The sequence below is a fragment of the Zingiber officinale genome, chromosome 11B (assembly GCF_018446385.1).
Source record: "Zingiber officinale cultivar Zhangliang chromosome 11B, Zo_v1.1, whole genome shotgun sequence".
Lineage (NCBI taxonomy): Eukaryota > Viridiplantae > Streptophyta > Magnoliopsida > Zingiberales > Zingiberaceae > Zingiber > Zingiber officinale.
Genome location: NC_056007.1, coordinates 12,058,138 through 12,086,074, shown reverse-complemented (window position 1 = coordinate 12,086,074; position 27,937 = coordinate 12,058,138). Strand labels below are relative to the sequence as shown.

The following is a 27,937-nucleotide window of genomic DNA, read 5'->3' as shown; positions in this document are numbered from 1 at the left end:
ACTCAGGGTTTAATGAAATTAAACCTGGAAGCAAAAACTAAACTTATTCCTCACCGATTTCCATCTTCTTCCCCCGATCCCTAACGCCTTCCCCTTCTCTCGATTCTTTCCTCTTCCCCCATCTCCGCCGCACTCCTTTTCCCCTCCTCGTGCCACCACCCAAAGTGCAAATCGGCGCCAACCGATCACCGACCATGTTTCCCTTCTCTTCATCTCATCGCCAACACAAACAACTTGCGGAGCATCCCGATTCCTTCTTCATTTGCTCGACCACGACCTCTTCCCCCTTGCTCTTCTCTCTGCATCACCATCGACTATCACTGCCTGACGTCGACTGCCAGCCACCCGAGTGCCACTTGATCTCCTCTCTCCTGGTCGCAGACACCATGTGCTCGTCGGAAGCCAAGCATCTGATCCCATGTCTTCAGCCGAGTCCTAGATGTCGACCCCCAACCGACCGAGCGTGATGGATCTCTACTAGAATTTGTTAGTCACATCGGATCTCTGCTCGACATCGCGTCTCCGATCTTAGGGTTAATCTACTAGGGTCGACCTCTTCCTCCTCTGCTCTACATCGTTGCTCGATTTTGCCGGATCCCTACTTTGTGTCACCGTACGATCGCATCAGGTTCCGGTTAGCCATTGCCGATTGATTGTGCTAGCGCCACATGGTTGTCGTTCTCTTCTTTTCCTTGGCTTGACACCACAACAGCCACCACCAATCTCGTGGCCCTGATTTTATGTCACCACCGAAGCTCCTACATCCTCCATTCCACTGGTGACACAGATTATCGCCTAGTTGCCAGAAGTGGGTTCTCCACATGAATTGAATCTGTTGGCACAGATATGGGTAAAGTCTTTTGTTTAAGAAAGTTATATAATTAGTGATTTGGTTGATGCTCAGAGGGGATGTGTTGATTTGTGATTTAGGGTGCTAGATTTGGAGACTATCAAATTTTCTAGCTCTGGCCATATTTTACTAGCAGCGGGTGCTCCGTCGGTGAGTTAACAGCGATGTACATGGATATAGGTGAGTTCTAAAGTTGATTTTATATCTACATTAGATTTGATTAGTTGACGATTAATGGATAGATTGGTGAGAATTAGGGAATTGATTGGTGGTTTAATAATGGAGTCATTATCTAATTAGATTTGGATTGTTAGGTAGAATTAAACGAGATTACCTAATTGAATTAGGATTGGGTTTGGGTTTAGCTAGTTGTTGTATACGTGATTAGCTAAATTGTATATCATGTGATTTGCACAATGTTGATTCAAGATGAGCATCTCCAAGTGGGATTTGTTCCGATACAAACTACTGATTAAGGCGGGTACCTTTTGTTGGAACCCCAAGGTTGTTTTGATGTGATTAAACAAGTTAAGTTAGGTCATGTTTGGTTTATCCCTTGTGGCTAAGTGTGTATGAGCTTAGGAGCACAGGAATTCAAGCGAAAGATGCAACTAGCGAGAAGGACGCCACAGGGAGAGAGCCGACGAGCTCGGTGTATCCGAGGGACGAGGTGCTGCGGAAGAGTACACCGGTGGACGAGAAGAACGTACGCGACGTTCGAGGGATGAGAAACCGTGGAGGAAGGTTGTTCAAGGAGAAGGCTAGAAGTTGAGTTCGGGTGAGCCCTATTCCGGATGGCCGAGATCACCCAAGCTAGCGGAGCCAGAGCGAAACACTCAGACTGAGACGAGCTGAACTGGAGCAGAGGAATTGCACCACAAAAAGTCAACTCGGTTGACTTATGTGGTCCGGGCGCTCGGAACCATTCCGGGCGCCCGGAGCCTTTAATGTGGTCCGGGAGCCCAGAACCCTTCTGAGCACCCAGAACCGTTCCGGGCGCCCGAAACCTAAAACTTATTAGCGATGATGTGGACATTGACCGAAGCATTGGGGATAAAGTTTTATCCCCTCCCAAGCGCCCAGAATACTGCTATAAATATAGCACTGATTTTAACAGTTAATTCAATTAACTTATAATCCAGTTCTTTTAGTTATACTATTTCTTCTGTACTGTTAACGCTGTAAGAGGCTACTCCACTCGAAGGAGATCTTCAGATAGTGCGCAACATTTTCCTTAGATTAGCAATCTTCTGATTGCAAACCAAGTAACTCCTTTGTGTCTATTCTCTTTGTAATTAATCTCTTTCTTTTTAATTACAAGTGTTCTTTATTTAGTTATAAGTCGAGAAAGGCTAGATTTATTTTTTCATGGCAATTCATCCCTCCTCTCTTGTCAGCCTCCAAAGGGACCAACAAGTGGTATCAGAGTGAGGGCACTTCAGAAGGACTAACCGTTGATCGAAGCAAAGCAACCAATGGTTGGACCAAGCATCGTTTCGCCAAAAATCGAGGGAGACTTTGCACACTGGAAATGTCGTATGGAGGTATTTCTAAAAACCAATTTTAAAATTCGTTTAATAATAAAATATGATTTTGTAGCTCCTACGAATCAAAATGGAGAGGAAAAAGAAGAGAGTCTTTGGACAAAGAAGGAGCAAAATTATTCTATAGAAAATAATCGGGTGAAATATCACTTGCTGAGCGTGTTGCCGCCTCAAAAAGTTAACTGCATCGGAAGCTACTCATCGATCAAAGAACCCTAGGAAAAATTCTTGGAACTCCACGAAGGTACATCCGCAGCCAAGCTCGCAAGAAGAGACATACTTTGGAACAAATTGGCCAATATTCATCTGGAAAGAGGTGAGAAAGTAGCTGATCTACACACGAAGGTAAAAGAATTAATTACTAGACTCGAGAACCTCTGTGAAACAGTAACCAACCAGGACACCATACGCTACGCACTCAACGCCTTTCCCAGGACTCCAAAATGGACCTCAATAATCGACACCTACTACATCTCAAAGGACCTGGAGGTAAGTACCTTAGAGGAACTGTTTTCTACTCTTGAATTACATGAAACTAGATGTACAGGGACACTAAAAGAATTAAGCCAGATTACGGCCCTAAATGCAACCAAGAAGGATGAACCCGTGTTAGACTCAGAAGAAGATCAAAAAGCTTATATGGTAAGGATTTTTAAAAAATTCTTTAGATATAATAAATTTAAAGAAATGCAGAATAAGAAAAATCCAAGGAATGGAAGAAGGGTTCGTTGCTACCAGTGTCAAAAGGAAGGACACTTAAAAGAGAATTGCCCAGAACTCAAGAAGGATAAAGTCAAGATACCCAAGAAGCACAAGAATTTAAAAGTTACTTGAGACGACACTTCATCATCTGAGTCTGAAATACAAGAATATGTTGAACTAGCACTAATGTCAAGCTATGAAGGGCAAAGTACATCAGAAGCCAGCATCGATGAATGGGGAGCAACTTCAGATGAATGCAGCGAAGTAGGGGGAGAGTCAGGCTTCAAGTCTGATATGGTAAGTGAGGTATGCCTCTTACCTCCTGATCAACTTTATTTTTATATTAAGTCCATTGTAAAATCTATGTAAAAATTAAAAAAAATAATAATAAATTAAAAAATAAAAACTTAGAAATAAAAATAATTTTAGCAAAATCATGTGTGATAGAAGATTTTGATAAAGTAATACTTGAAAATGATAAATTAAACGAAGAAATAGAAAAATCAAGAAATTCTGCTTGTTCAAATATTTCTGCTTTTAGAAATTAAAGAGGATTAAACTAGTACTGTAGATTTCACAAAAGTCATATCAAAAAATATCAAAAGCTTATATACTTAGAAAATATCTGATTAACCCTATAGGAAGGAACCTCTATTGGGTTCCAAAAACTTGTTTAATTTAAAAGTAAAATTAGACTTAGCACTTTTAGCAAGGAAATTAAACATTTAATTTCTTTATGAGACTTTGTCTAGAAAGTAGTTGTTGCTCCAATAACCAAGAAGGCCTAGTGCCTTGCCACTGCCTAGAAGCCAAGTATTGAAATAAAAAGTTTAATTGACTAACTGAAAAAACATTAAATTAAAATTAAATTATGCTTTAAAGGGTAATTCAATTTGTTTTAGAAAATTTTCAAAAATATTTATGTTTGCAGAAATATTTTTTTTTAAAAAATTATATATATATATATATATATATATATATATATATATATATATATATATATATATATATATACTTAGAAAATTTTGCAACACTTAACACTTTCTAATTTATTGCAAAATTTTTTAATTAAAATTTCTTCAAAAAATAAAAATTTAATATTTAAATTATTTCTGTTACTGTATTTTTTCCATTGCATAAAAATCTTATTTTAAACTTAGAAAATTAAAAATACTTAGAAATTTTTTGGAAATTTTCTTACTTAGAAATTTTTTTAACAGTTAAAATTTTATAATTTATTACAAATTTTTTAAAAAATTTAACCTTAGACTTGTTAAGAAACCCGATTTTTTAAGTAATCATAGGGGGAGAAGAATGTTAAGTCTAGGGGGAGGTATAATTTTTCATTGAAAAATCTTATTTGCACTTATTTGTAAGCTTTTGTTTTTATATTATGTTGGTTTATCCTAGCTTAACTTGGGTTAGTCACATCAAAAAGGGGGAGATTGTTGGAACCCCAAGGTTGTTTTGATGTGATTAAAAAAGTTAAGTTAGGTCCTGTTTGGTTTATCCCTTGTGTCTAAGTGTGTAGGAGTTTAGAAGCACAGGAAGTCAAGCGAAAAATGCGGTTAACGAGAAGGACGACATGGGGAGAGAGCCGACGGGCTCGGTGTATCCGAAGGATGAGGTGCCGCAAAAGATTGCACCTATGGACGAGAAGAACGTACGTGACGTTAGAGGGATGAGAAACCGAGGAGGAAAACTACTCGAGGAGAAGGCCGGAAGTTGGGTTCGGGTGAGCTCTATTCCGGATGGCCGAGATCACCCAAGCTAGCGGAGCCAGAGTGGAAGACCCGGACTGACCCTGACTGAGACGAGCTGAACCAGAGTAGAGGAATCGAACCACAAAAAGCCAACTAGGTTGTCTTATGTGGTCCAGGCGACCGGAACCATTTCGGGCGCTCGGAGCCTTTAATGTGGTTCGGGCGCCCAGAACGCTTCTGAGCACTCGGAACCTAAAACTTATCAGCGATGATGTGGACGTTGACCGAAGCGTCGGGGATAAAGTTTTATCCCCTCCCAGGCGCCCGAAACCCTTCCAAGCACCCAGAACAATGTTGTAAATATAGCACTGATTTCAATAATTAATTCAATTCACTTGCAATCCAGTTCTTTTAGTTATACTATTTCTTCTGTGATGTTAACACTGTAAGAGGTTACTTTGCCTAAAGGAGATATTCAGATAGTGTGTCACATTCTCCTTGGATTAGTAATCTTCTTATTGCAAACCAAGTAACTCCTTTGTGTCTATTCTCTTTGTAATTAGTCTCTTACTTTTTAATTACAAGTGCTCTTTATTTAGTTATAAGTTGAGAAAGGGTAGATTTATTTTTTCAGGGCAATTCACCCCTCCCCTCTTGCTGCCTCCAAAGGGACCAACAACTTTGACTTATCTCTTTTGATATTGTCATTCTGATATGCATAGTAGGTTATAATTAGTAGTAATGGCTATGTTTATATCTGCCATGGTATGTCATTATTTGATACCCGTAGTATGCCCATATTATTATCTGTTATGCATTTATGCTTATGTTCTCTTGATTCTTGCCATGTGTATTTATGTTCATAGAAGTAGTGACATACAATGCAGTACCGGATAAAAGTCTAGCTACGAGATATACTTGGCATGTGTACCTAGATTCATGATACCTAGATCATTGTTATGGACTCGGTCTTCCTTTTGGCACACATTATGTGGAGGCTTATATTTTTAAGAGTTACATGCTTGGTTTTCCTTTTGGTACACATTATGTGGAGGCTGATATTTTCAGGAGTTACATGCTTTAGTGTCATGCACCAATTTGCATGATTGCATGCTGAGTGATTGTCGGCTCCATTGTTATTGAGTATATCATCAGTTACATGATCTGCACACACAACCACTCATAGATTAGTGGTATATCAGGCAGGGTGCGTGTAGTTTGCTTTGTCAAGGCTCCGTTGGTCTGCTCATGGGTAGTGGTGACTGCAAGCGTGGTAGCGGACAGGGATCCCTCCTCTTGACTATGACATAGGGAGATGAGAGCTTAGTCTCCCCCACTATGTTTGGGGTAGGAGGATAGGTGTACTCCGACTGCATCCTGTCCAATCGGTCACTTAGGAGTAGTGATGCCAGAGTGCATAATTGTCATAGCTCTACCCACTCAACCACACCATCGCGTGTGAAGTGGCTGACTGGCGTCACGGGTGACCATGTCATTTGCATCATATGCATGGATTACATTTATTGCTTGTGATTGCTACATATTAGATGCTGCATTTTGGTGGTTACATATGATTGACATGTATACATGAGACATTATGGATTTGGTATGATGACCCTGCACCTGTTTGTATGGTTCACACCTTTATGTTAGGATAGGAGGTCCTGGTGAGTACAGTTTCTTCTATTGTTCAGTTTTGCATTACCTGTTATTAAACAGGAGACTGTACTGCATGATTATTACTAGTAGTTATATTTTACTATGCATGTCTGCTCGATACTCGTTGAGTATGTTATACTCACTACCCCTTATTTTTCTTATTGATTTCAAGTTAGCATAAAGATATGTCATGTCGCTTAGAGTATCCTATCTGCTGATTCCATGTCACATCCGAGGATTATTTCCGATTTTATCTCTGCTTTACTTGTCTTATGTTTTTGGTAGAATTGGTGTTGTATAAATTTGACTTTGTTTTTAGAGTTTGCTTTGTGGAGTTTGTATTTATTTTGTTGTGGTTGTGTAAGCCTAGCCGGCTAGCAGTCTTCATTTTTTTTTATTTTGTATGGGCTTTGTTTCATTTTTCGCTGTGTTTTTAGTGCAGTCGTGTGGGTTGTTTAATATATATATAACTGCATGGTTGTGTATATTCTAGCTATGTGGGCTGATGTATATAACTTATGGATGTATATATGATTCAGATTGACACAGGTACACGGGAGATACTGCCGAATTTTCCTCTGGCAAAGACTCCTATGGGGTGTGACAACAAATTAGAGAAGAACAAGTCTATTGGACGACGGTGAAAAAGGGAGGACAATAACACACGACGACTAATGAAGCACTTGGAGAAGATGCTTTGACCTAGGTTGACCTTACGATCTTCTCATTAGCTTGAGAGGATCATAGAAAATGGTGCCATAACCATGTAATGTTTTATTTTTGCTTACATGTGATGTATGCCATGATATGCTATGATTGTATGTGATGCATATGTAGTTTAATCATAATTAGGTCTCTTTTAAATATGTCTACCAAAGTTTAGTACTCACTTTTACCTCGATCAATTGTAGTCAGGTTTTGCCAAAGCAAAGTAACTTGATTTATCTTGGTAGAATGCGATAGGACAATTGTGATGTCTATCTATTAAACTTTGGGTTGTGAGTAGAGACTAGCGAGTTACCCCTTTGAGACCGAGTTAGGTTACAGGGAAAATAACTGTTATGTTTCTCTTGATATCAAGCACGCCTTTGAAACCTTGGGTAGATTGAGAAGGATGAACCAAGAGTGTGACAGGTAAGTGTCTATCACTGGGAGTATAAGGAATACGGTTCTATGATGACTTGACTAGGCTTAGGGATTGAAACTTGATAAACATAGGCCATTATCGCACTGAGCACGGAGGACTACTACTTAGGTCATACTCAAACTATTTTTGTATCTTGCTTATTAATAAAATTATTTGAGAGGATTAGATTGACTTGTTAGAGATTATGATTCAATATTTAACAACATGACTCTAGATTATAGTTTTTGCTTGAGGAGAAGTAAATGTTTAAGTCTGGGGATGTGATGTACGTAGATTATATACTCTTTTAGTCATGTTTTGACGCACATCTTCTTAAAATTCATGCATATAATTTATGCTTATTACACTCAATTTTATTATAATATCATGCTTCTATTATATTATGTTCGGAGATATATTCTTTGTATATTTTGATTGACAGGATACATATTGGAGCGAAAATGGAGTAAAAATTCACACGAGAACAACTTTGGAAGAAATCAAGCTCAGGTCGTGTGGTTTCACATGGTCATTCCCCCACCAGAGGAAAATCAAGCCATGGTCGTGTGACCCACATAGTCGTGTCAATCTCCCATGACTAGGCAGCACACAACTGCGCCAACATTCCAAAGGTGAAGAAGGCCACAGTCATGTGAATCCACACGGCCGTGTGACTTTGGTAGAGAAAAGAAGACCGCGACCGTGTGTACCCACACGACAGTGTGACTCAACCCGAGAGGAAGTCAAATGAGACTGTGTGGATTCCACATGATCATGTGGTGGAGAACTTGGGGTCATGCCATGCTAGAGCCATGCCGAATTCTGGGTAGATTGCAGACCAATCATAAAACAACCCTAACTTTACGTTGGGCTAGAGTTTTGGACTGTTCTTTATACTAAAACATAGATGACTTCAAGATCTACAACTTTTCTTCGGATCCAATAGAGAGATAGCAGAGTCTACCCATGATAAAAGGCATGACTGTTCTTCCCAAATGTAAGTTCATTTGGACCTCTGCCCAGACTACAGACCAAACATTGAACCACAATAGCTTTCATCTCAATTTGAGCCAGAGCTCAATCCAAATATCAGATTGTAGATAATTTCAAGAGCTACAACTTTGGTTCAGGGTCAATCATGAGAAAACCTGGTTTAATGTGTGTAAAACCCAATTTACCAGACCCTTGTAATCCTAGTTTTCCTAAGTAGTTTGTAAGAGGTATAAAAGGGTCAAGAACCATGATCTTGGACCCATCTTTGGTTTGGGACTTCGTCTCTCTCCTTGGGGAAGGGTAAGGGGAAAACCCTAGAGCTTCATTCTCCTTCATCCACAACAATCTGTCCTCCTCCGGAGTAAGGGAGCGCTTCCAAGGACTCTATGCTTTAAGGATGAGCATTCTCTTCTCTCTATCTCCATGTATTGAGTCGTAGATTGCTTTACTTATCATCTCTTAGTTGTAATTCATTTGCAATGGAGTAGATCTCTAGATCTAGGATGTAGAAAGTAGTTGTGATGTGTTGTGATGTATGAACTATGCAATGAAGTGTTTATATCATGATCTATGTGTGTTATGCGTCGTATGTATTTGACAAAATGTGTGTGAGGTCAATTCATGTAGAGGAAAAATCTTGGATTGTAAGACAATGCAGCCTTGTGACAGAAGGTATCCCTTACTTTCTACGGCATTTCCTTGAAACGGGGATCGACTCTTTATTAGGAAAACTAATTAGAGTTTAGAGGGTTTTCCCAAATTAATGTTAGGAAGTGATTTGTGTAATCTAGGAATGTATGATCGGGGGGCCCTTGTGATTGAAGGATGGCCCTATAACCGGTCTTCCTAGGTTACCTCTTCTACTTAAATGTATTAATCTACCGTTAGGAAGTGATTTGTGTAATCTTAAAACTTGGGTTAAACTCTTCGGTGTGATCTTTGTGGGATTGTACCAGACTTTAGTTAGAACCCCTATATGAGTGTAAGTATGGAGTTTGTTAGATGAACAATACATTGAGACATTAACTAGCATCATAAAGAAACTAAAATCCTAGTATATATCATCCTTCATTCACTTACGCTCTTTACTCTCTCTCTCTCTCTTCTCTTTTCCCTTTGTCTTTAGCATTTGTGAACCACTTTAGATTGTCTAGATAATTCACCATGCAAAGTTAACTAGTGTTTAATCAATAATCCCTATAGGTTTGATACCTTTTGTATTACTGACGATGTAACTGTGCACTTGCAATTTGTAACAATGACATTGACCGAGCTTTCCATATTCACAAAAGTCCTTAGTCAATTAGCTACTGATGGCTATAAGGATTGATATAATCTTACAAAGAATTGACTACCTAGATTAGCTACTTAAGGCTATAAGGATTGATTATGATTAGTTAGTTATAGTGCCATATGTAGAAAGTAGCTTTTCTAAGTTGAAGTTAATTAAAACATATCTTTGATCAACCATGTTACAATAAAAATTAAATGGATTGATAATATTGTCTATTGAAAAAAAATAGTTAAACATCTTGATTATACAAGCTTAATTGATATTTTTATAGTCAAAACAACAAGACTTGTTGTATTCAAATGATTATTGTTAATATTTATTTATCTTTTTATTTTATTATATTTATAATATTAAATGTTATTTAACTTCATATTTTACTTTACATTTGCAAGCTCATTAAAAAATGACAGCAATATGCATTACACTTTTGTAACTAAAATAAAAGTAAGAAATATTATATTAAATAACTATTAGTAACATTTACTTTTTTTTTATTATATTTTAAAATATTGATGTTATTCAACTTTTTATTTTACTATATATTTTGTAGGTTCGCTAAAAAAAATTTGATCGCACATTGAAAAGAGGATCATATTTTGATGTGTGGATGATTTTTAAGCTAAAATTATAGTAAAACATTTTAGGAGAACTCTTTTTATTGAAGTTCAACTTTGGCCATCAAAATCTCAAGTACAATACTGAGAATATCTGAATCATCTTCAAGTCAAAGGTCTACCTCAAACTCGAATCCTACCCGTAAATAATACGAAGAATCTAAGGATTTATTAAATAATATTCAAATTCTATTGATTAATTAATTAATCTATTAATTAATCCTTTGACATAGTTAATTCTAAATTATTAATTTTATTGACAATTTATTCTCATAGATAAATATTAAATTACTTGATTAAATAATTCAAATCTAGATCAGTCATCTGTTAATTAAGTTATCCAAATTAATTTATAGGTTAACAACTTAATAAATCAACTAAGCTTAGTTAATTAATTTATGAGATAGATTTATTTCAATTGATTATATAATCCAAACCATTAATCAAAATAATTTATTTGACTTAATTATGAATTAACCATCTATCAGTAAATGATAAATCATTAATTTTCACTAATTAATCATTTAATTAACCAACAAATCAAAATTTAATTAATTAAATACTTAAATTCATTAATAATGATTATTCCTAAGTTAGATTAATCTCCTAAATCAATCCTTATTAATTAATTGATTAATCTATTAAATGGGTAATCACAACTTTAATTAATCAATTTCACTGATTACATCAAATCAATTAAGTAATTGTAAGCGAATCCGAGACAGACGATGACTATCAAGATGGGTCTTCATGTGCACTTTTCTGATTTACCCAAATGGATGGAGAGTTTCCGTGGACTAAACCAGTCACCCAGATTAATTAACCCGAAGACTTGGATACTTAAAAAAAATAAATAATTGTCTATTCAATTAATACTGTAATTAATATTAGTCAATCAGCACTATAATCATTTAATTAATGAAAATCAACGATTAGTTTATACCTCGCTGGTGATGCCTCCGCGAGGGAGGTTAGTTTCACGTCCAAGAAGGAAGGGTGGATGTAAGATCGGCATCGACTACGTCAACGACTATGAAAACATGATGTTGAGGGCACAATGGGGAAAAGTGTTGACATATCCACCTTATTGGCTGCATGATTAACAGTTAGTTCACTTGCATTAATGTTGAAGAATCTCTTTATGCTTGTTTTCAATTAATTTGTCCGTTCCGATACTTAGGGAACTCGAAAGGTCATTTTGTAATAAGGTTAAATAGGCTACCAGTCTCTCTGTGGGGGTAGAGGAAAAATTTTTCCATTTGAAGAACTTTTCAAACTTATCAGTTAGTTTTTGGTCTTGTGAGTTATCCAGATACCATAACAAAACTTAACATGGTATCAGAGCTCCTCGATTCCTAATACCTATGCTTTCCCTTATTTGATCAGTTTTCTTCAAATATTTCCACATTTTTTCCAAAATGTCTTTCAACAAAGGCCCACCTATTCTGGATGGAAAGAATTATTTCTCATGGATCATCAAGATCGAGTCGTACATGCGTGCTCAGGACTTGTGGTATACAGTAGAAGAAGAAGACCTACCAATACCCGGAGAAGATGCAAGGGAGGATGAAAAACTTCGCTACAAAAATCACACCATCAACAAACACAAAGTTGCTTCTCTTCTGCATGATGCTCTAACTGAGAGCATGTTTACCAAAATTGCAAACTGCAACACACCAAAGAAGATATTTGATCGTTTGAAGGCCATTCATGAAGGTGGTGATCAGATTCGGAAAATCCATATTCGAAACCGTATCTCAGATTTTGAAGCAAATAGGATGAGTTACAAGGAGACTGTTCAAGATTACTATGACCACACAATTGAAATAGTAAATGAGATCCGAGCTCTTGGTGGGGAATTACCTGAAGGAAAGGTTGTAGAAAAGGCGACTATGAGTCTCCCGAATAATTTGAGGCAAAGTTGTGCGCTTTAGAAGAAACTGACAAACTGAAACAAATCACTTTTCTAGAACTTATCAGTGCTTTGCAAGCTTCTGAAAAACGAATGCAAATTAGACCCCCAGAGGTTGAGGGTGTGCACGAGAAAACCGAAGTCTTATTATCTGCAGAAAATCTTGATCTCAGTAATTTAGCAATCAGCAGAGGTGCATCAAATTTGCAGGCTCCAAGCCAGGGAGGTTATGTGCAGCAAAATCCACTAAAAAAAGGGGGAAATGGTAAAGAAATCTACGAACCTTGCCCCCACTGTAAGAAGACAAACCACCGAGCTCAATTCTGTTTCTACCATCCTAAAGCTATTTGCAAAACTGTGGGGAAACAGGGCATGTTGAAAGAGTCTGTATACACAAAATTAGGGCGAAAGAACACGCAAATTTGGTGGATTTTTCTTTGTTTGACGAAGAATGCAACTTAGAAATAGCATTCTGCACTGAAACCTCACCTGATTCTGTGGAAATAACATACTCTGTTGATGAAACTACCACACAATCAATAAAAGGTTGGATTCTTGACAGTGGGTGTTCTCACCACATGTGTTGTGACAGAATGTTACTCTTCAATTTTAGAACTCAAAAAGGAAGAGCTGTGAGGTCAGCTACAGGGCACACCACTCCAGTACTGGGTGTTGGCAGCATATACTTATCTAGAGGGAAGAAGCCCATGATTGTGGAAGATGTTTACTATGCACCTGGTTTAACCCAAAATCTGTTAAGTTTTGGGCAAATCCTGAGACAAAAAATAGAAATCTTGGTTCGAGGACTTCACCTTTACATCACAGACCCAAGAAATCACTCAGTTCTTCATGCTGAGCTACAACAAAAGAATTTTTTTTATCTTCAACACTCATCCGGTTCAACCTGCAGAAGTTTCAATGGTATTTTCTACAGAATCTCAACTCTGGCACAGTCGTCTTGGTCACTATGGAATAAAAAATCTGAGATTATTAAAAAAAAATGGGATGGCCAAGGATGTTCCAGACATTGAATTTGTGGACAATTGCTGCCCAACGTGTCAAAAAGGGAAGCAGACCAGACTTCCATTCAAACAAAATTTTTCAAGAGCCAAGAATAAATTGGATTTGATTCATATTGACATCTGTGGTCCAATTAAAGAAGAATCTTGGAGTGGAAGTAAGTATTTTATTATCTTTATTGATGATTTCACACGATACTGTTGGATATATTTCATGAAGAACAAATCGGAGACATTCAATGTATTCAAAACTTTTCAAGCTTCTGCAGAAAGGCAAGCTGAAAGGAAGATAAAGGCATTGCGGTCTGATAATGGCGGTGAGTACATCTCCACCATACTCCACAACTATTGCAAATTAGAAGGTATCACTCATCTTTACACTGCTCCATACACACCACAGCAAAATGGCATTAGTGAGCGGAAAAATAGGACGATCATCGAGATGACAAGGTGCTTGCTGTTTGAAAAAAATCTGTCCAAAAAATGTTGGGCTGAAGCTGCTTCCACTGCTGTGTACTTGTTAAATTCTTTACCTTCAAAGGTATTGAATGGAGTAACAGCTTATGAAATGTGGCATAATGAAAAATTATCTTTGAATCACTTACGTGTTTATGACAGTATTTGCCATGTGCATGTTCCTGATGAGAAAAGAACCAAACTAGATGAGAAGTCTAAAATTGGGATTCTTGTTGGGTACTGCTCTGGGATAAGGGGGTATCGGGTGCTTGATCTAGTTGGGGGAAAAATCATCATTAGTAGAGATATAATTTTTGAGGAGGACAAAGAGTGGGATTGGATTGGAAATGGTATTAGAAATTCTAGTGTTATATTTTTTAATGCTCTGTCTAAAACAGATCAAGAGGCGACAAAGGAGAAAATCACTCCCTCCTGGCCAATGACGAATGAACAGGTGATCACACCATCTGCTCCAGAAATTGTTCAAAATGAAGATCAAGGAGAAAATGGTGCAAACTCTGATCTCCACGATGCAGAATCAACACCAGGTACTCCTGGTAATATTGAAAACGAAATTCCTGATCAGAATTCAGATGATGAAAATGATTCAGCTACCCCTATAAGAAAAACCCGAAGCCTGGCTGACATATATGCCCAAACTAATGTGGCTCAATTGGATGTAGATCCATCCACCTTTTTTGAAGCAGCAAAGGATGAAAAATGGTGGCTTGCCATGAGAGAAGAATTAAAATCTATCGAGCAAAATAATACATGGGAGCTTGTGAACAGACCAACTGGAAGAAGTGTTGTAGGAGTAAAATGGATTTACAAAACTAAGAGAAATTCAGATGGGAGTATTAACAAGTTTAAAGCTAGACTTGTGGCAAAAGGATACTCTCAGAAACAAGGGATCGACTACAATGAAGTATATGCACCAGTGGCAAGGATGGACACAATCAAGATGATCTTAGCCTTGGCAGCAGTCCAAGATTGGGAGGTACATCATATAGACGTCAAGACGACATTTTTGAATGGAGTGTTGGAGGAAGAAGTATATATATACCAACCAGAAGGGTTTATAGTTAATGGACAAGAGAACAAAGTTTACCGTCTGAAGAAAGCCTTGAATGGCCTAAAACAGGCGCCACGCACATGGAATGACTGCATTGATAGATATCTGACAGCAAGTGGCTTCACTCGAAGCTATGCCGATTACTCGCTGTATGTGAAAAGAAGTGGAAACGAGGTTTTGTTGGTCTCTGTTTACGTTGACGATTTGCTTATTACTGCCAACAACCCATCTCTAATTACAAGTTTTAAAGATTCAGTCATGAAGGAGTTCCAGATGACAGATTTGGGTTTAATGGCATATTTTTTGGGATTGGAAGTTCATCAAAAGAAGGGAGTTGGAACCTTTGTAGGACAAACCAAGTACTGCATGGATCTACTGCATAAATACGGGATGAATGAAGCCAACCCAGTTGTTTTCCCTACTGACTACAAAGGAGCAATAACCTCTATTACAGGAAGAGAAAAACCTGATGCTGCTATTTATAGAGGTATTGTGGGAAGTTTGATATATCTATCCCATACCGACCTGATCTAAGTTTTCTGGTGAATCTTCTCTCACGCTACATGAGTCAACCAACTTCAGCACATTTGGCAGCTGCTAAACGAGACCTCAAGTATGTGAAAGGCACAATGGACTTGGGCCTGTTCTTCCCTGCAACAGGCGACAACGAAAGCTTCACAAATTTGGAAGGATACTCGGACAGTGATTATGCCGGGGCAGAGGATGCAAAAAGTACTTCTGGTTATATCTTTTACCTCAACAACGCTCCTTTCTCCTGGAGCACAAAGAAACAAGATGTTGTGGCACAATCAACGGCGGAAGCGGAATTCATTGCGGCAGCTCTCGCTAGAAATCAATGTACATGGATACGACAATTGCTATCAGACATTGGTTTCACACCAGAGGCAGCAACACCTTTGATGATTGACAACAAAGCTGCCATAGCAATTGCAAAGGATCCTACTCACTTTAGTTGAGCAAAACATATCAAAGTTCGTTACCATGCACTCCGTGAAGCCGTCAAAGACAAAGAAATTCAGCTCATACATGTCCCTACCGAAAATCAAAAGGCTGATATGCTGACCAAAGTACTTCGGAAAACCTTGTTTATTCATCATCGAGACAGGATTGGTCTAAAATCACTAAGGTTCCTAAATGCAACCAAATCTGGAGGATAGGGGGAGTGTTGACATATCCACCTTATTGGCTGCATGATTAACGTTAGTTCACTTGCATTAACGTTGAAGAATCTCTTTATGCTTGTTTTCAATTAGTTTGTCCGTCCCGATACTTAGGAAACTCGAAAGGTCATTTTGTAATAAGGTTAAATAGGCTACCAGTCTCTCTGTGGGGGTAGAGGAAAAATTTTTCCATTTGAAAAATTTTTCAAGCTTATCAGTTAGTTTTTGGTCTTGTGAGTTATCCAGATACCATAACAAAACTTAACAAAAAGAAGGTGGCCACGGGACATGTCGGACTTCGGGTCCACTCGAGGTGGTCGACAGAGATTTCTGGTGGCGGCCAGCAAAAGAAGAAAGTGACTGCTCAGACACGACAGCCAGTGGTGGCGATACGGGAGAAGAGGAAGGAGGAGCATGGTGTCGGAGTTGGTTGTACGTGAGTAGCAGTCAGGTCGAACGAGCGACGGGACGACGCCGCAAACGCATGGGGTGAGGGAAGAGACACGGTCTTCCTGTGGAGGGGATAAAAGAGAAACTTATGTTTAGGAAATTAAACTTAAAGTTAATTGAATCAATTAATTCCAATTTTAAATAGCATAGAAATCCAGATTTATCACAATGAAATTTTCAAAATCTATTTCCATCTAAATTATCCCTTATATTATATTATTTTTCTTAAATAACTTTATTATCTCAAATTTTATTAGTTTTAAATCTTTATTTATATCCTGGTAGGAAAGAGTCTTATAGAGGCTTGAGCTTTCAAACCAATCTGTTCGTATTTTCTTGAGTGTTACTAATAGATGGCTTTGTTGATATTTGATTAACAAAGTAGAGAGAATTTTTTTATTATGAATAAGTACCCGACAAAGTAAAATTTATTTATTTTTCACTGTGTATTAACATCTTATAGACGAGTACACTATCAACAATCGAAATGAAAGCGTGCGAGTCATTATTCACCCTCTCTAACACTCTCAATAGTTGGATATGGAAGTTGAATGACCTAAATATAAAAGTCCAAACATCTCCTAGTATTTAGAAATAAAGTTAATTTGTGTCATTTAAAAGAGATAGATAGAAAGGAAATTATATTCAATCAAACTACTCCTAGTCAATTAAATTATCTAATTAAATAATTAAAAAAAATAAAAAAAATGCACATTTCCTTTTAATAGAAATTCCATGATTTATGACCATAAATATAAATTTGAATGCTCAACTTAGCACATCAAATACAAAATACATGCTTATTAGGGTTTGTATAACTCAGTGCACTTTTTCTCTATAATGGTCAACTCCATTTTATCTAGATCATGTCCAACCAAAACATCTTGCATCATAATATTCCCAAAGACTTGTAGACCACTCGCTTCTATTATCACCATGCATTTCACATGCCGATTATACCACCCAAACAGGTTTTCGGGCCTCACCCAGAAGTTCCCCAATGTCCCAGCAAATGAGAACCACAACCCTGGCAACTCATCCTCATCCTCTGTCGAGAACACATTGAAGCACAATTTAAATGGGCCCGTCACCTTCACAGTCGACAAGCTAACGTAATTCGTCAATTCCCTCACCAACCGGTCCACCACTTCAGTGTCCAGTACGGTCATGGTGGTGCCAGAGTCGAAGATGATGTTGCCGGCCCTCAACATGGACCTCTTAGGAAGGAAGACAGCAAACTCTTGTGGGATCGAGATGGCGTTAAGCTGTACAGCGTAGAAGTTGTCTTGCGTCATGAGCGGTGTGGCCATTGTCGTTCCGGTGATTGTCTGTTTACCACGTCCCAAGAAGAGCCTGCTGGCAACTCCCCCATTGAGATAGTCCAGGCAATAGGAGAAGTACTTGCTGATGTACTTCGGTGCGAGCTGATGGATCAAAGATGGCGAATTAGGGCCCAACCCAATAGAGCTACCAGGGTCATGAAATTTGGTGAGCAAGGATCGTAAGTTGCAACCAAATAAAATATTTGGAATGAAGGTAATTTGGTTCGTATCTAATGAGGTGAAACTCAAGGTTTCTGAGGAGAAAATTCCATCGATGTTGGAGCCGTCCCCGAAGGTGACATGGTACTGGCACATCTTATCTTTATTGCAACGACCCAAGTTGTTGCACTCATTAGAATAGCATGATAACTTCTTGTAGGAGAGGGATTCACTAGGAAAGAATAGGTCACCGGATAAGTTGAAGCATTGGCAACCAGCGCAGTCAACCCAGTTTAGGTAGCTGCCGGTGTCGATGAAGCCCAACACAGATTGCACATTTGGCGTGCCCATGCCGAACCTCATCAGGAATTCCCCGTTATTGTATGTCAAGCCGAGCTCTATGTCGATGGAGGTGTTCATGTCGATGCGCTTGTCAAAGTAGCTAGCTCGGTTGACCGAGCGAACGACGGCGGCCTGTAGGCGATCAAAGGGTGTCATTGAGTTGTTGTATAGTGGTGACATGGGAGAGTCACGGTGGACCAGCTCGACATCGAAGACAGTGTCCTGAGAGAAAAGGGATGGCACGAAGGAGATTAGTAGGAGGAGGCGGAAGATGGTACTAATGGCTGCCATTGCGATAATATTAACGAAGATATATACATTTTCAACTGGTGCGTGAATTTATAGAGAGATTCAATGGAGAAAAAAAGAAGTTTAATCAATGGGAAAAATGATAAGATTGATTCAATAAAAGTTGGAAGGAAGTGAGATATAGGCATCTCATCAATTCGATTAATGGTCCAAATCAATTTTGAAATGGGAAAAAATATATCTTTAATTTTTTATTATATAATTAATTGATTCTGAAAGGAACCTTCCGACTAATTGATATTTATTTGGAAGGAACTTTGCTCCTATTCCAAGTTTAGTTAAATTGTTTTGATTGTATTTGATGCATTCAGAATCCGTTGAGTATGTCTCTATGTTATTTTCTCATTGCCGATAATGGAGCTTCCTCTGATAATGTGGATTGGCCTGATACTTACTAGATATTTACCGGCCAATCTCCATTATCGAATGATGCTCCTATATAGATCAATACATATGATTAGAGGCGGAACCAAATTTAATAAATAAAAAAAATTAATACAACACAAAATAAAATTATTCTACTTTAAAAAATTAAAAATATTTTTAAAATATAAATTATTTTTTTTTAAAAAAAATCAAACATTAATGTAGGTAGATTTTCACAATCCAAAATCTTATGCATTTAACTTAAAAATTCTGAGAGGAATTGGAAATTAATGGGAGCTAGGCATCTCATCAATTCGATTAATGGTCCAAATCAATTTTGAAATGGGAAAAAATATATCTTTAATTTTTTATTATATAATTAATTGATTATGAAAGGAACCTTCCGACTAATTGATATTTATTTGGAAGGAACTTTGCTCCTATTCCAAGTTTAGTTAAATTGTTTTGATTGTATTTGATGTATTCAGAATCCATTGAGTATGTCTCTATGTTATTTTCTCATTGCCGATAATGGAGCTTCCTCTGATAATGTGGATTGGCCTGATACTTACTAGATATTTACCGGCCAACCTCCATTATCGAATGATGCTCCTATATAGATCAATACATATGATTAGTGGCGGAACCGAATTCAATAAATAAAAAAAATTAATACAACACAAAATAAAATTATTCTACTTTAAAAAATTAAAAATATTTTTAAAATATAAATTATTTTTTTTTAAAAAAAATCAAACATTAATGTAGGTGGATTTTCACAATCCAAAATCTTATGCATTTAACTTAAAAATGTAATTCTGAGAGGAATTGGAAATTAATGGGAGTTAGGCATCTCATCAATTCGATTAATGGTCCAAATCAATTTTGAAATGGGGAAAAATATATCTCTAATTTTTTATTATATAATTAATTGATTCTGAAAGGAACCTTCCGACTAATTGATATTTATTTGGAAGGAACTTTGCTTATAGTCAGTCCAAGTTTAGTTAAATTGTTTTGATTGTATTTGATGCATTCAGTATCCGTGGAGCGTGTCTCAAAGATTTTTTCTCATTGCCGACAATGGAGCTTCCTCTGATAATGTGTATTGGCGTGATACTTACTAGATATTTACCGGTCAACCTCCATTATCGAATGATGCTCCTGTTGTTTCCGGTAAATTCCGGAGTATGCAAACTGATCGTCGAGGCTAGTGTTCGACACTATCTCCGTAAACGATATTGCTCCGCTACGGTGCTTAACGGATTGTTGCAATTCGTTCCCAAGATACAACGACGACAATCGTCTCGGAATCGTAGCACTCCGACTTCCGAGACCAGCGAACCTTCTCGTAGGCTTCTTGGACTCTTGAATGCACAAGCTGAGTGAGTGAATACTTGAGGAAAAGAAGATTAAGTTGAGTGATTTGATTCCAATCTGGAGGGTTCTATTTATACAGAAAGAAGAGGCTTTAGGGAGGGGTGTGACCTTTGGGTGGATTAATCTGGGCCGTCCGGACTGAACCCCTTTAATCTCATCCATCAGATCTAAGAGTTGTGACCCTCAGATCTATCAGCCATCGGATCTGGATCCATTGATCCGATGCTTCAGATCATGTCTCATCCCAAGCCGTCAGATCGTGACTCATTGTGATCCAACGCTCTAGATCGCATCACAAGCGATCCACCATACTTCTTTGATCAACGTTGATCAACGGCTGCCATCCGTTCGCCCAACCAACTGTCCAGTCATCTCCCTTTGCCCACGAGGATGCCACATAGGCACTGCCATGTCAGGTACTAGCCTGACACATCACCCGAGTGCCATGTAGGCACTGCAATGTCACCTAGAGCATAAATTTAAGCTCCTCAATGCTCCTCGCGACGATGCAAAGTGCAAAGTGCAAAGTGCAAAGTGCAAAGTGCAAAGTGCGCCTACAAAGCGCCCATTGCGCACGTGGCGGGCTCACAGGTGCGAGCACCTGCTCGCCCCTGAGCAGAGAGTACCTGGTACTTTTCTGAGTTAACTCCAATAACTCAACATCATTAATAAGTAAGGAATGCACATCGGAAATTTCCGATGTGGGACTATTCTCCCTTGCATTTCCTTAATGAATAACCAACGTTATTTTGGGCCGACTTTGAACATTAATTTCTCATTCACCCTTAATCGGTTTTGAGCAAATTAATAGTCTAAATCTATCTACGCGAAACGTAGATTTCAATTTTGAAGTCAATTACGACTTTCAACAATTGATGGCTTCCGATTTTTCCTCCTCAAAATCGTATTGGTCCATTTAGGCCCCAATATCCAACAATCCTCCACATGAATGGAAATTAATGTAATGCGTGTATGCATGCTGACACTTTATAAGAGTCCAATCGATAAGTCACTGCATCGGGAGAGGTAGCTTGTGGCTTTGAACCTTCCGTAGTGGAATGCTATCGAGTATACTAGGCTGCACAGTGAACGTGATGTCTTGAACTGCTCAGCTGTTTGTGTATACTAAGACAATAACACCCACACAGAGACCTATCTCACCTACTTTAGGTTCTCATGGTTGGTTCCGTTTTGGCCATGGACACCATCTTGGATTCATGAGTGTTTCATTGAAGCGGCCTGTCTTCACACTCACATAGGTGACACTTCTATCAAGAGTATCCTACCATACTCCACCTTATAGGGTATAGAAGTCACTAAAAGCATAAGCTTAACCTCACTACATGAGGTAGGACATCACAAATTCATCCTAGGATTGGGATAGAGATAAACTATCTCCTGTGCTGAACCACAACTTCTGAAACTTTGTTGTCCCATTGAACCAAGATCTTGGGATCTCCAGTCAACAAGGTTGGGTTTTCCACTTCAGTCGTTTTCAGTTGTAGATTTTTTAATCCCATTCCTCTTGATGAGCAGTATACTTGATCTCGACTCAACCCTTTCGTAAGAGGATCTGCCAAATTATCTTTGGACTTAACATAGTCGATTGCAATCACTCCATTCGAGATCAACTGCCTAATGGTATTATGTCTACGACGTATATGTCTTGACTTCCCATTATACATACTACTCTGTGCCCTTCCAATCGCCGATTGACTATCACAGTGGATCAGTACGGCAGGTACAGGTTTTTCCTAGCTCGGAATATCTTCCAAGAAGTTCCGTAGCCATTCAGCTTCCTCAGCTGCTTTGTCTAGTGCTATAAACTCGGATTCCATAGTTGACCGAGCAATGCATGTCTGCTTAGTGGATTTCCAAGATACTGCTCCCCCACCGATCGTGAATACGTATCCACTAGTGGATTTGGAGTCTTTTGTATCTGATATCCAATTAGCATCACAATATCCCTCCAACACAGCGGGATATTTTCCATAATGTAATCCATAGTTCATAGTATATTTCAAATATCTAAGAACTCGCATCAATGCCTTCCAATGGGCGTCGTTTGGATTACTGGTGAAACGACTCAGCTTGTTGACCGTACAAGCAATATCCGGACATGTTCAGTTTGTAAGATACATCAAACTGCCTATTATTCGAGAGTATTCCAACTGCGATATGGTCTCACCATGGTTTTTCGCTAAGTGTTGACTTAGATCCATAGGTGTTTTACGGTAGAAAGATCGTACGCATTGAATCTTTTCAATCGATTCTACATAATGGGATTGTGTTAGAACTATCCCTTCGAATTCATGAGAATTTTAATTCCCAATATAACATCTGCTTGACCCATATCTTTCATATCAAAATTTTTGGTCAACATTTTCTTTGTAGTCATGATTACATCATGATTACTGCCCATTATTAGCATGTCGTCTACGTACAGACAGACGATTATATAGCCTTTGGGTGTGTCTTTGACATAAATGCATTTGTCACATTCATTTATTCTGAATTCGTTTGACAGCATTACTTTGTCAAATTTTTCGTGCCATTGTTTAGGCGCTTGCTTAAGTCCGTATAACGACTTAACAAGTCGACACACCTTTTTCTCATTTCTTGGAGCTACGAACCCTTCGAGTTGCTCCATATAAATTTCTTCTTCCAACTCACCATTTAAGAACGCAGTCTTAACATCCATTTGATGTATTTCAAGGTCATACAGTGCTGCAATGGCTATTAGCACTCGTATGGACGTAATCCTTGTCACCGGTGAGTAGGTGTCGAAGTAATTAAGGCCTTCCTCTTGCTTGTACCCTTTGGCTACAAGTCTGGCCTTATACTTGTCAATTGATCCATCGACTTTATACTTGCGTTTTAGTATCCACTTACAACCTAATGGTTTATTACCAGAAGGAAGGTCTACTAATTCCCAAGTATGATTATTCATGATAGACTCAATCTCACTATTGACAGCTTCTTTCCACATTGGAGCATCGGGACTAGAGAGAGCCTCACTTAATGTTCTTGGTTCCATTTCTGACATGAAAGTCATGAAATCTGGCCCGAACGATTTCTCAACTCTAGCCCGTTTGCTACGACGTGGCTCTTTGTTTTGATCGTCAATAGTTCTTTTATAACAGCTAAGTTCGGTAACGACATTCTCGTTTGAACTTCCGTTGTTATCATTTTCAACATTTCCCTTCTTATTTGGGAATACGTTTTCAAAGAATATTGCATTCCGAGATTCTATGGTTGTTCCCACATGAATATCAGGAATGTCTGATTTGTGAACTAGGAAACGATATGCACTACTATTATGGGCATATCCGACAAATACCGCATCGAACGTTTTAGGTCCGATCTTTACTTGCTTTGGTTTAGGTACTTCGACCTTTGCCAAGCACCCCCACACTTTCAGGTATTTGTACGATGGCTCGCGGCCTTTCCATAGTTCATAAGGAGTTTTATCACTTTTCTTATGAGGGATTTTGTTGAGAATGTGATTTGCCGATAATATTGCTTCCCCCCACAAGTTTTGAGGTAAGCCTGAATTTATCAACAAGGCATTCATCATCTCTTTTAGTGTCCGATTTTTACGTTCGGCAACTCCGTTCGATTGAGGTGAGTAAGGTGCCGTTGTTTGATGAATAATGCCAGATTCTGAACAAAATTCATTAAACGGTGCACCATATTCTCCACCTCTATCGCTACGAATTATTTTAATTCGTTTGTCATGTTGATTTTATAAGTTCTAAATGCCTCTAGGGCTTCGTCTTTACTTCTTAAAAGAAAGACATAACAGAACTTTGTGCAGTCATCGATAAAAGTAATAAAATACTTTTTACCTACTCTAGTTTGCACAAATTTCAAGTCGCATAGATCACTATGTATTAACTCTAGAGGAGTCGTTGACCTTTCCACCGAATGAAAAGGTAGTTTCGTCATTTTTGCTTCCACGCACACTTCACATTTGTGTGTTCCGTCAACATTGACGTTTGGTAATAAATTTAATTTGACGAGACGTTTAAGAGTATTATTATGCACATGTCCGAGTCGATCATGCCACAAATTAAAACACTCAACAACATAGCTGGAAGCATTTATTTTATTACCATCAATATTTCGGAGTACAGGCATTACAACCATTTTGAATAGACCCTTTTCTAGGTACCCCTTTCCTACGAAGATATTATTCTTCGTAAGTACAAAGTTGTCTGACTGGAACACTAGCCTAAATCCGGCCTTAACTAGTGCCGCTCCAGAAACTAGGTTCTTTCTGATGTCGGGAACATGGAGCACATCAATCAGAGTTAGCTCATTTCCAGACATCTTCAGAACAACTTTTCCGAGTCCGACGACCGGAGATGTCGTGGAATTGCCCATATAGAGCTTCCTTCCATTTATCAGAGTATACTTGGAGAACATCGCCTTATCTGAACAGATATGACGAGTTGCTCCAGTATCGATCCACTACTGCTTCGGGTTATCCTCCACTGTATTGGATTCAAACACGACCGCAGTGAGATCCAAGTCCGCAAGAGAGGTTGCGACGTGGTTTGCAGCATCTTTTGGCCCCTTGGTTGGCTTCTTCGGGTGTCTGCAGTTCTTTGACATGTGTCCTGACTTTCCACAGTTGTAGCAAGAGCCCTTGAACTTCTTTGCTTGAGACTTCTTCTTGAACTGCTTCGGCTTTTTGGCGTTTGGCTCGACTAGGTTGGACATTTCGTCAATAGTCCGCTTGGTTCCTCTAGAGTCGGATAATTTTTGATTATCCTCCTCTATTCATAGCCTCGGGATCAAGTCTTGCGGCCCTATCTCCTTTTGCTTGTGCTTTAGGTAATTCTTGAAATCCTTCCATGACGGAGGAGCTTCTCAATTACCGCAGCTAATGCGAATGACTCGTTCAGCTTCATTCCTTCGGCGTCCAGATCATGCAATATTAATTGCATATCTTGGACTTGAGATGAGACGCTCTTTGAGTCCACCATCTTGAAATCCAGAAACCGGCCGACGATGAATTTCTTCAGTCCGGCATTTTCGGTCTTGTATTTCTTCTCAAGCGATTCCCACAAAGATTTCACTGTCTCCAATGAACAATACACGTTATACAACGTGTTGTCCAAGGCGTTGAGAATGTAGTTGCGACACAGAAAATCTCCGTGCGTCCACGTATCGCAAGCAGCCTTGCTACCGTCCGTAGCGACTGGCGGGTCTTCACGCAAAAACCGTACAAGGTTTAGCGTTGTTAAGTAGAACAGCATCTTCTGCTACCATCTTTTGAAGTCGGCTCTGGTGAATTTCTCCGGCTTTTCTCCGTGCGGAATGGATGTCGGAACGGCGGTCGGAACGGCCGTCGGAACAGCTGTCGGAATGGCGGTTGGAACGTCGTTGGTAGCCATATCAGTTTGTACAGAATATCGTTTACGACTGTTGTTTCCGGTAAATTCCGGAGTATGCAAACTGATCGTCGAGGCTAGTGTTCGACACTATCTCCGTAAATGATATTGCTCCGCTACGGTGCTTAACGGATTGTTGCAATTCGTTCCCAAGATACAACGACGACAATCGTCTCGGAATCGTAGCACTCCGACTTCCGAGACCAGCGAACCTTCTCGTAGGCTTCTTGGACTCTTGAATGCACAAGATGAGTGAGTGAATACTTGAGGAAGAGAAGATTAAGTTGAGTGATTTGATTCCAATCTGGAGGGTTCTATTTATACAGAAAGAAGAGGCTTTAGGGAGGGGTGTGACCTTTGGGTGGATTAATCTGGGCCGTCCGGACTGAAGAGTTATAACCCTTCACATAGCCCCTTTAATCTCATCCATCAGATCTAAGAGTTGTGACCCTCAGATCTATCAGCCATTGGATCTGGATCCATTGATCCGATGCTTCAGATCATGTCTCATCCCAAGCCGTCAGATCGTGACTCATTGTGATCCAACGCTCTAGATCGCATCACAAGCGATCCACCATACTTCTTTGATCAACGTTGATCAACGGCTGCCATCCGTTCGCCCAACCAACTTTCCAGTCATCTCCCTTTGCCCACGAGGATGCCACATAGGCACTGCCATGTCAGGTACTAGCCTGACACGTCACCCGAGTGCCATGTAGGCACTGCAATGTCACCTGGAGCATAAATTTAAGCTCCTCAATGCTCCTCGCGACGATGCAAAGTGCAAAGTGCAAAGTGCAAAGAAAGTGCAAAGTGCAAAGGAAGTGCAAAGTGCGCCTACAAAGCGCCCAGTGCGCACGTGGCGGGTGGCGGGCTCACAGGTGCGAGCACCTGCTCGCCCCTGAGCAGAGAGTACCTGGTACTTTTCTAAGTTAACTCCAATAACTCAACATCATTAATAAGTAAGGAATGCACATCGAAAATTTCCGATGTGGGACTATTCTCCCTTGCATTTCCTTAATGAATAACCAACGTTATTTTGGGCCGACTTTGAACATTAATTTCTCATTCACCCTTAATCGGTTTTGAGCAAATTAATAGTCTAAATCTATCTACGCGAAACGTAGATTTCAATTTTGAAGTTAATTACGACTTTCAACAATTGATGGCTTCCGATTTTTCCTCCTCAAAATCGTATTGGTCCATTTAGGCCCCAATATCCAACAGCTCCTATATAGATCAATACGTATGATTAGTGGCGGAACCGAATTCAATAAATAAATAAAAAATTAATACAACAAAAAATAAAATTATTCAACTTTAAAAACTTAAAAATATTTTTAAAATATAAATTATTTTTTTAAAAAAAAATCAAACATTAATGTAGGTGGATTTTAACAATCGAAAATCTTAAATTTTAAATTTAAGGAGCTAAAAAGAAACTTAAATTTAAAAATTTTGACCTTAACCCTTAGTTAAGTCTAGTTAAAACAATGATCCATTGATCCTTGTAGTTTATCTATGACTCAAAGTAAAAAAATCAATTATGTTCTCACTTTCTCATTATATTTAGCATTGCTACATATGAGACCTCCATTCCAATCTAAATAATCATCGTAACTAGAAACATAATAAAATAAAATTCATATTTTACAACTCTCTTTCAATTAATGAAATATGAATTTTAATTAATGAAACCTAAAAGAATAAAGGAATAACTTACTTCTCTTGTTGTGTTGTGGTTAGGCAAAGGAATAAAAGAGCTACTTGTAAAGAAATTCTCACTAGAAAAAAATAAAAAAGAAGACCGTTGTTTTTTTAAAAAATAGAGAAGAGAAGAAGATATGGAAGAAGCAAAAGAGGAGAGCTTCAGCTTCTTCATTAGCTTCCTTGACTAGATTCAGTGAGCTTGGCAATGACACAAAGAGAGCAAAGAAATAGAAAACAAGGCTATTCTTGCGGTGCCAACAAAATCCTAGAAAATACGAGAAGAGAAAGAAGATGTGAGTGTTGGTCTTATTGCTAGAAGAGGGCAACAGTTGATGCTGCATTTCTTACTTGCTAGAGAAGAGAAAGGAGAAGAAA

The 27,937-nt window shown here is 38.6% G+C and overlaps 2 protein-coding genes and 1 long non-coding RNA gene across 3 annotated transcripts; 2 read left to right on the top strand and 1 right to left on the bottom strand.

Annotated features, from left to right (window-relative positions):
- Window positions 1-10: 10 nt before the first annotated feature.
- Window positions 11-7,324, top strand: LOC122033543. The gene is made up of 3 exons (XR_006126576.1): window positions 11-850; window positions 931-1,030; window positions 6,998-7,324. It is a non-coding gene; the product is annotated as an uncharacterized LOC122033543 (long non-coding RNA).
- A 4,579-nt stretch (window positions 7,325-11,903) lies between these two features.
- Window positions 11,904-12,859, top strand: LOC122033785. Its single transcript, XM_042592946.1, has 2 exons — window positions 11,904-12,405; window positions 12,456-12,859. Exons 1-2 carry the CDS (start codon window positions 11,904-11,906, stop codon window positions 12,857-12,859), a joined length of 906 nt encoding a protein of 301 aa, XP_042448880.1.
- A 4,519-nt stretch (window positions 12,860-17,378) lies between these two features.
- Window positions 17,379-18,689, bottom strand: LOC122033784 (probable aspartic protease At2g35615). Its single transcript, XM_042592945.1, has one exon. It carries the CDS (start codon window positions 18,687-18,689, stop codon window positions 17,379-17,381), a length of 1,311 nt encoding a protein of 436 aa, XP_042448879.1.
- Window positions 18,690-27,937: the final 9,248 nt, after the last annotated feature.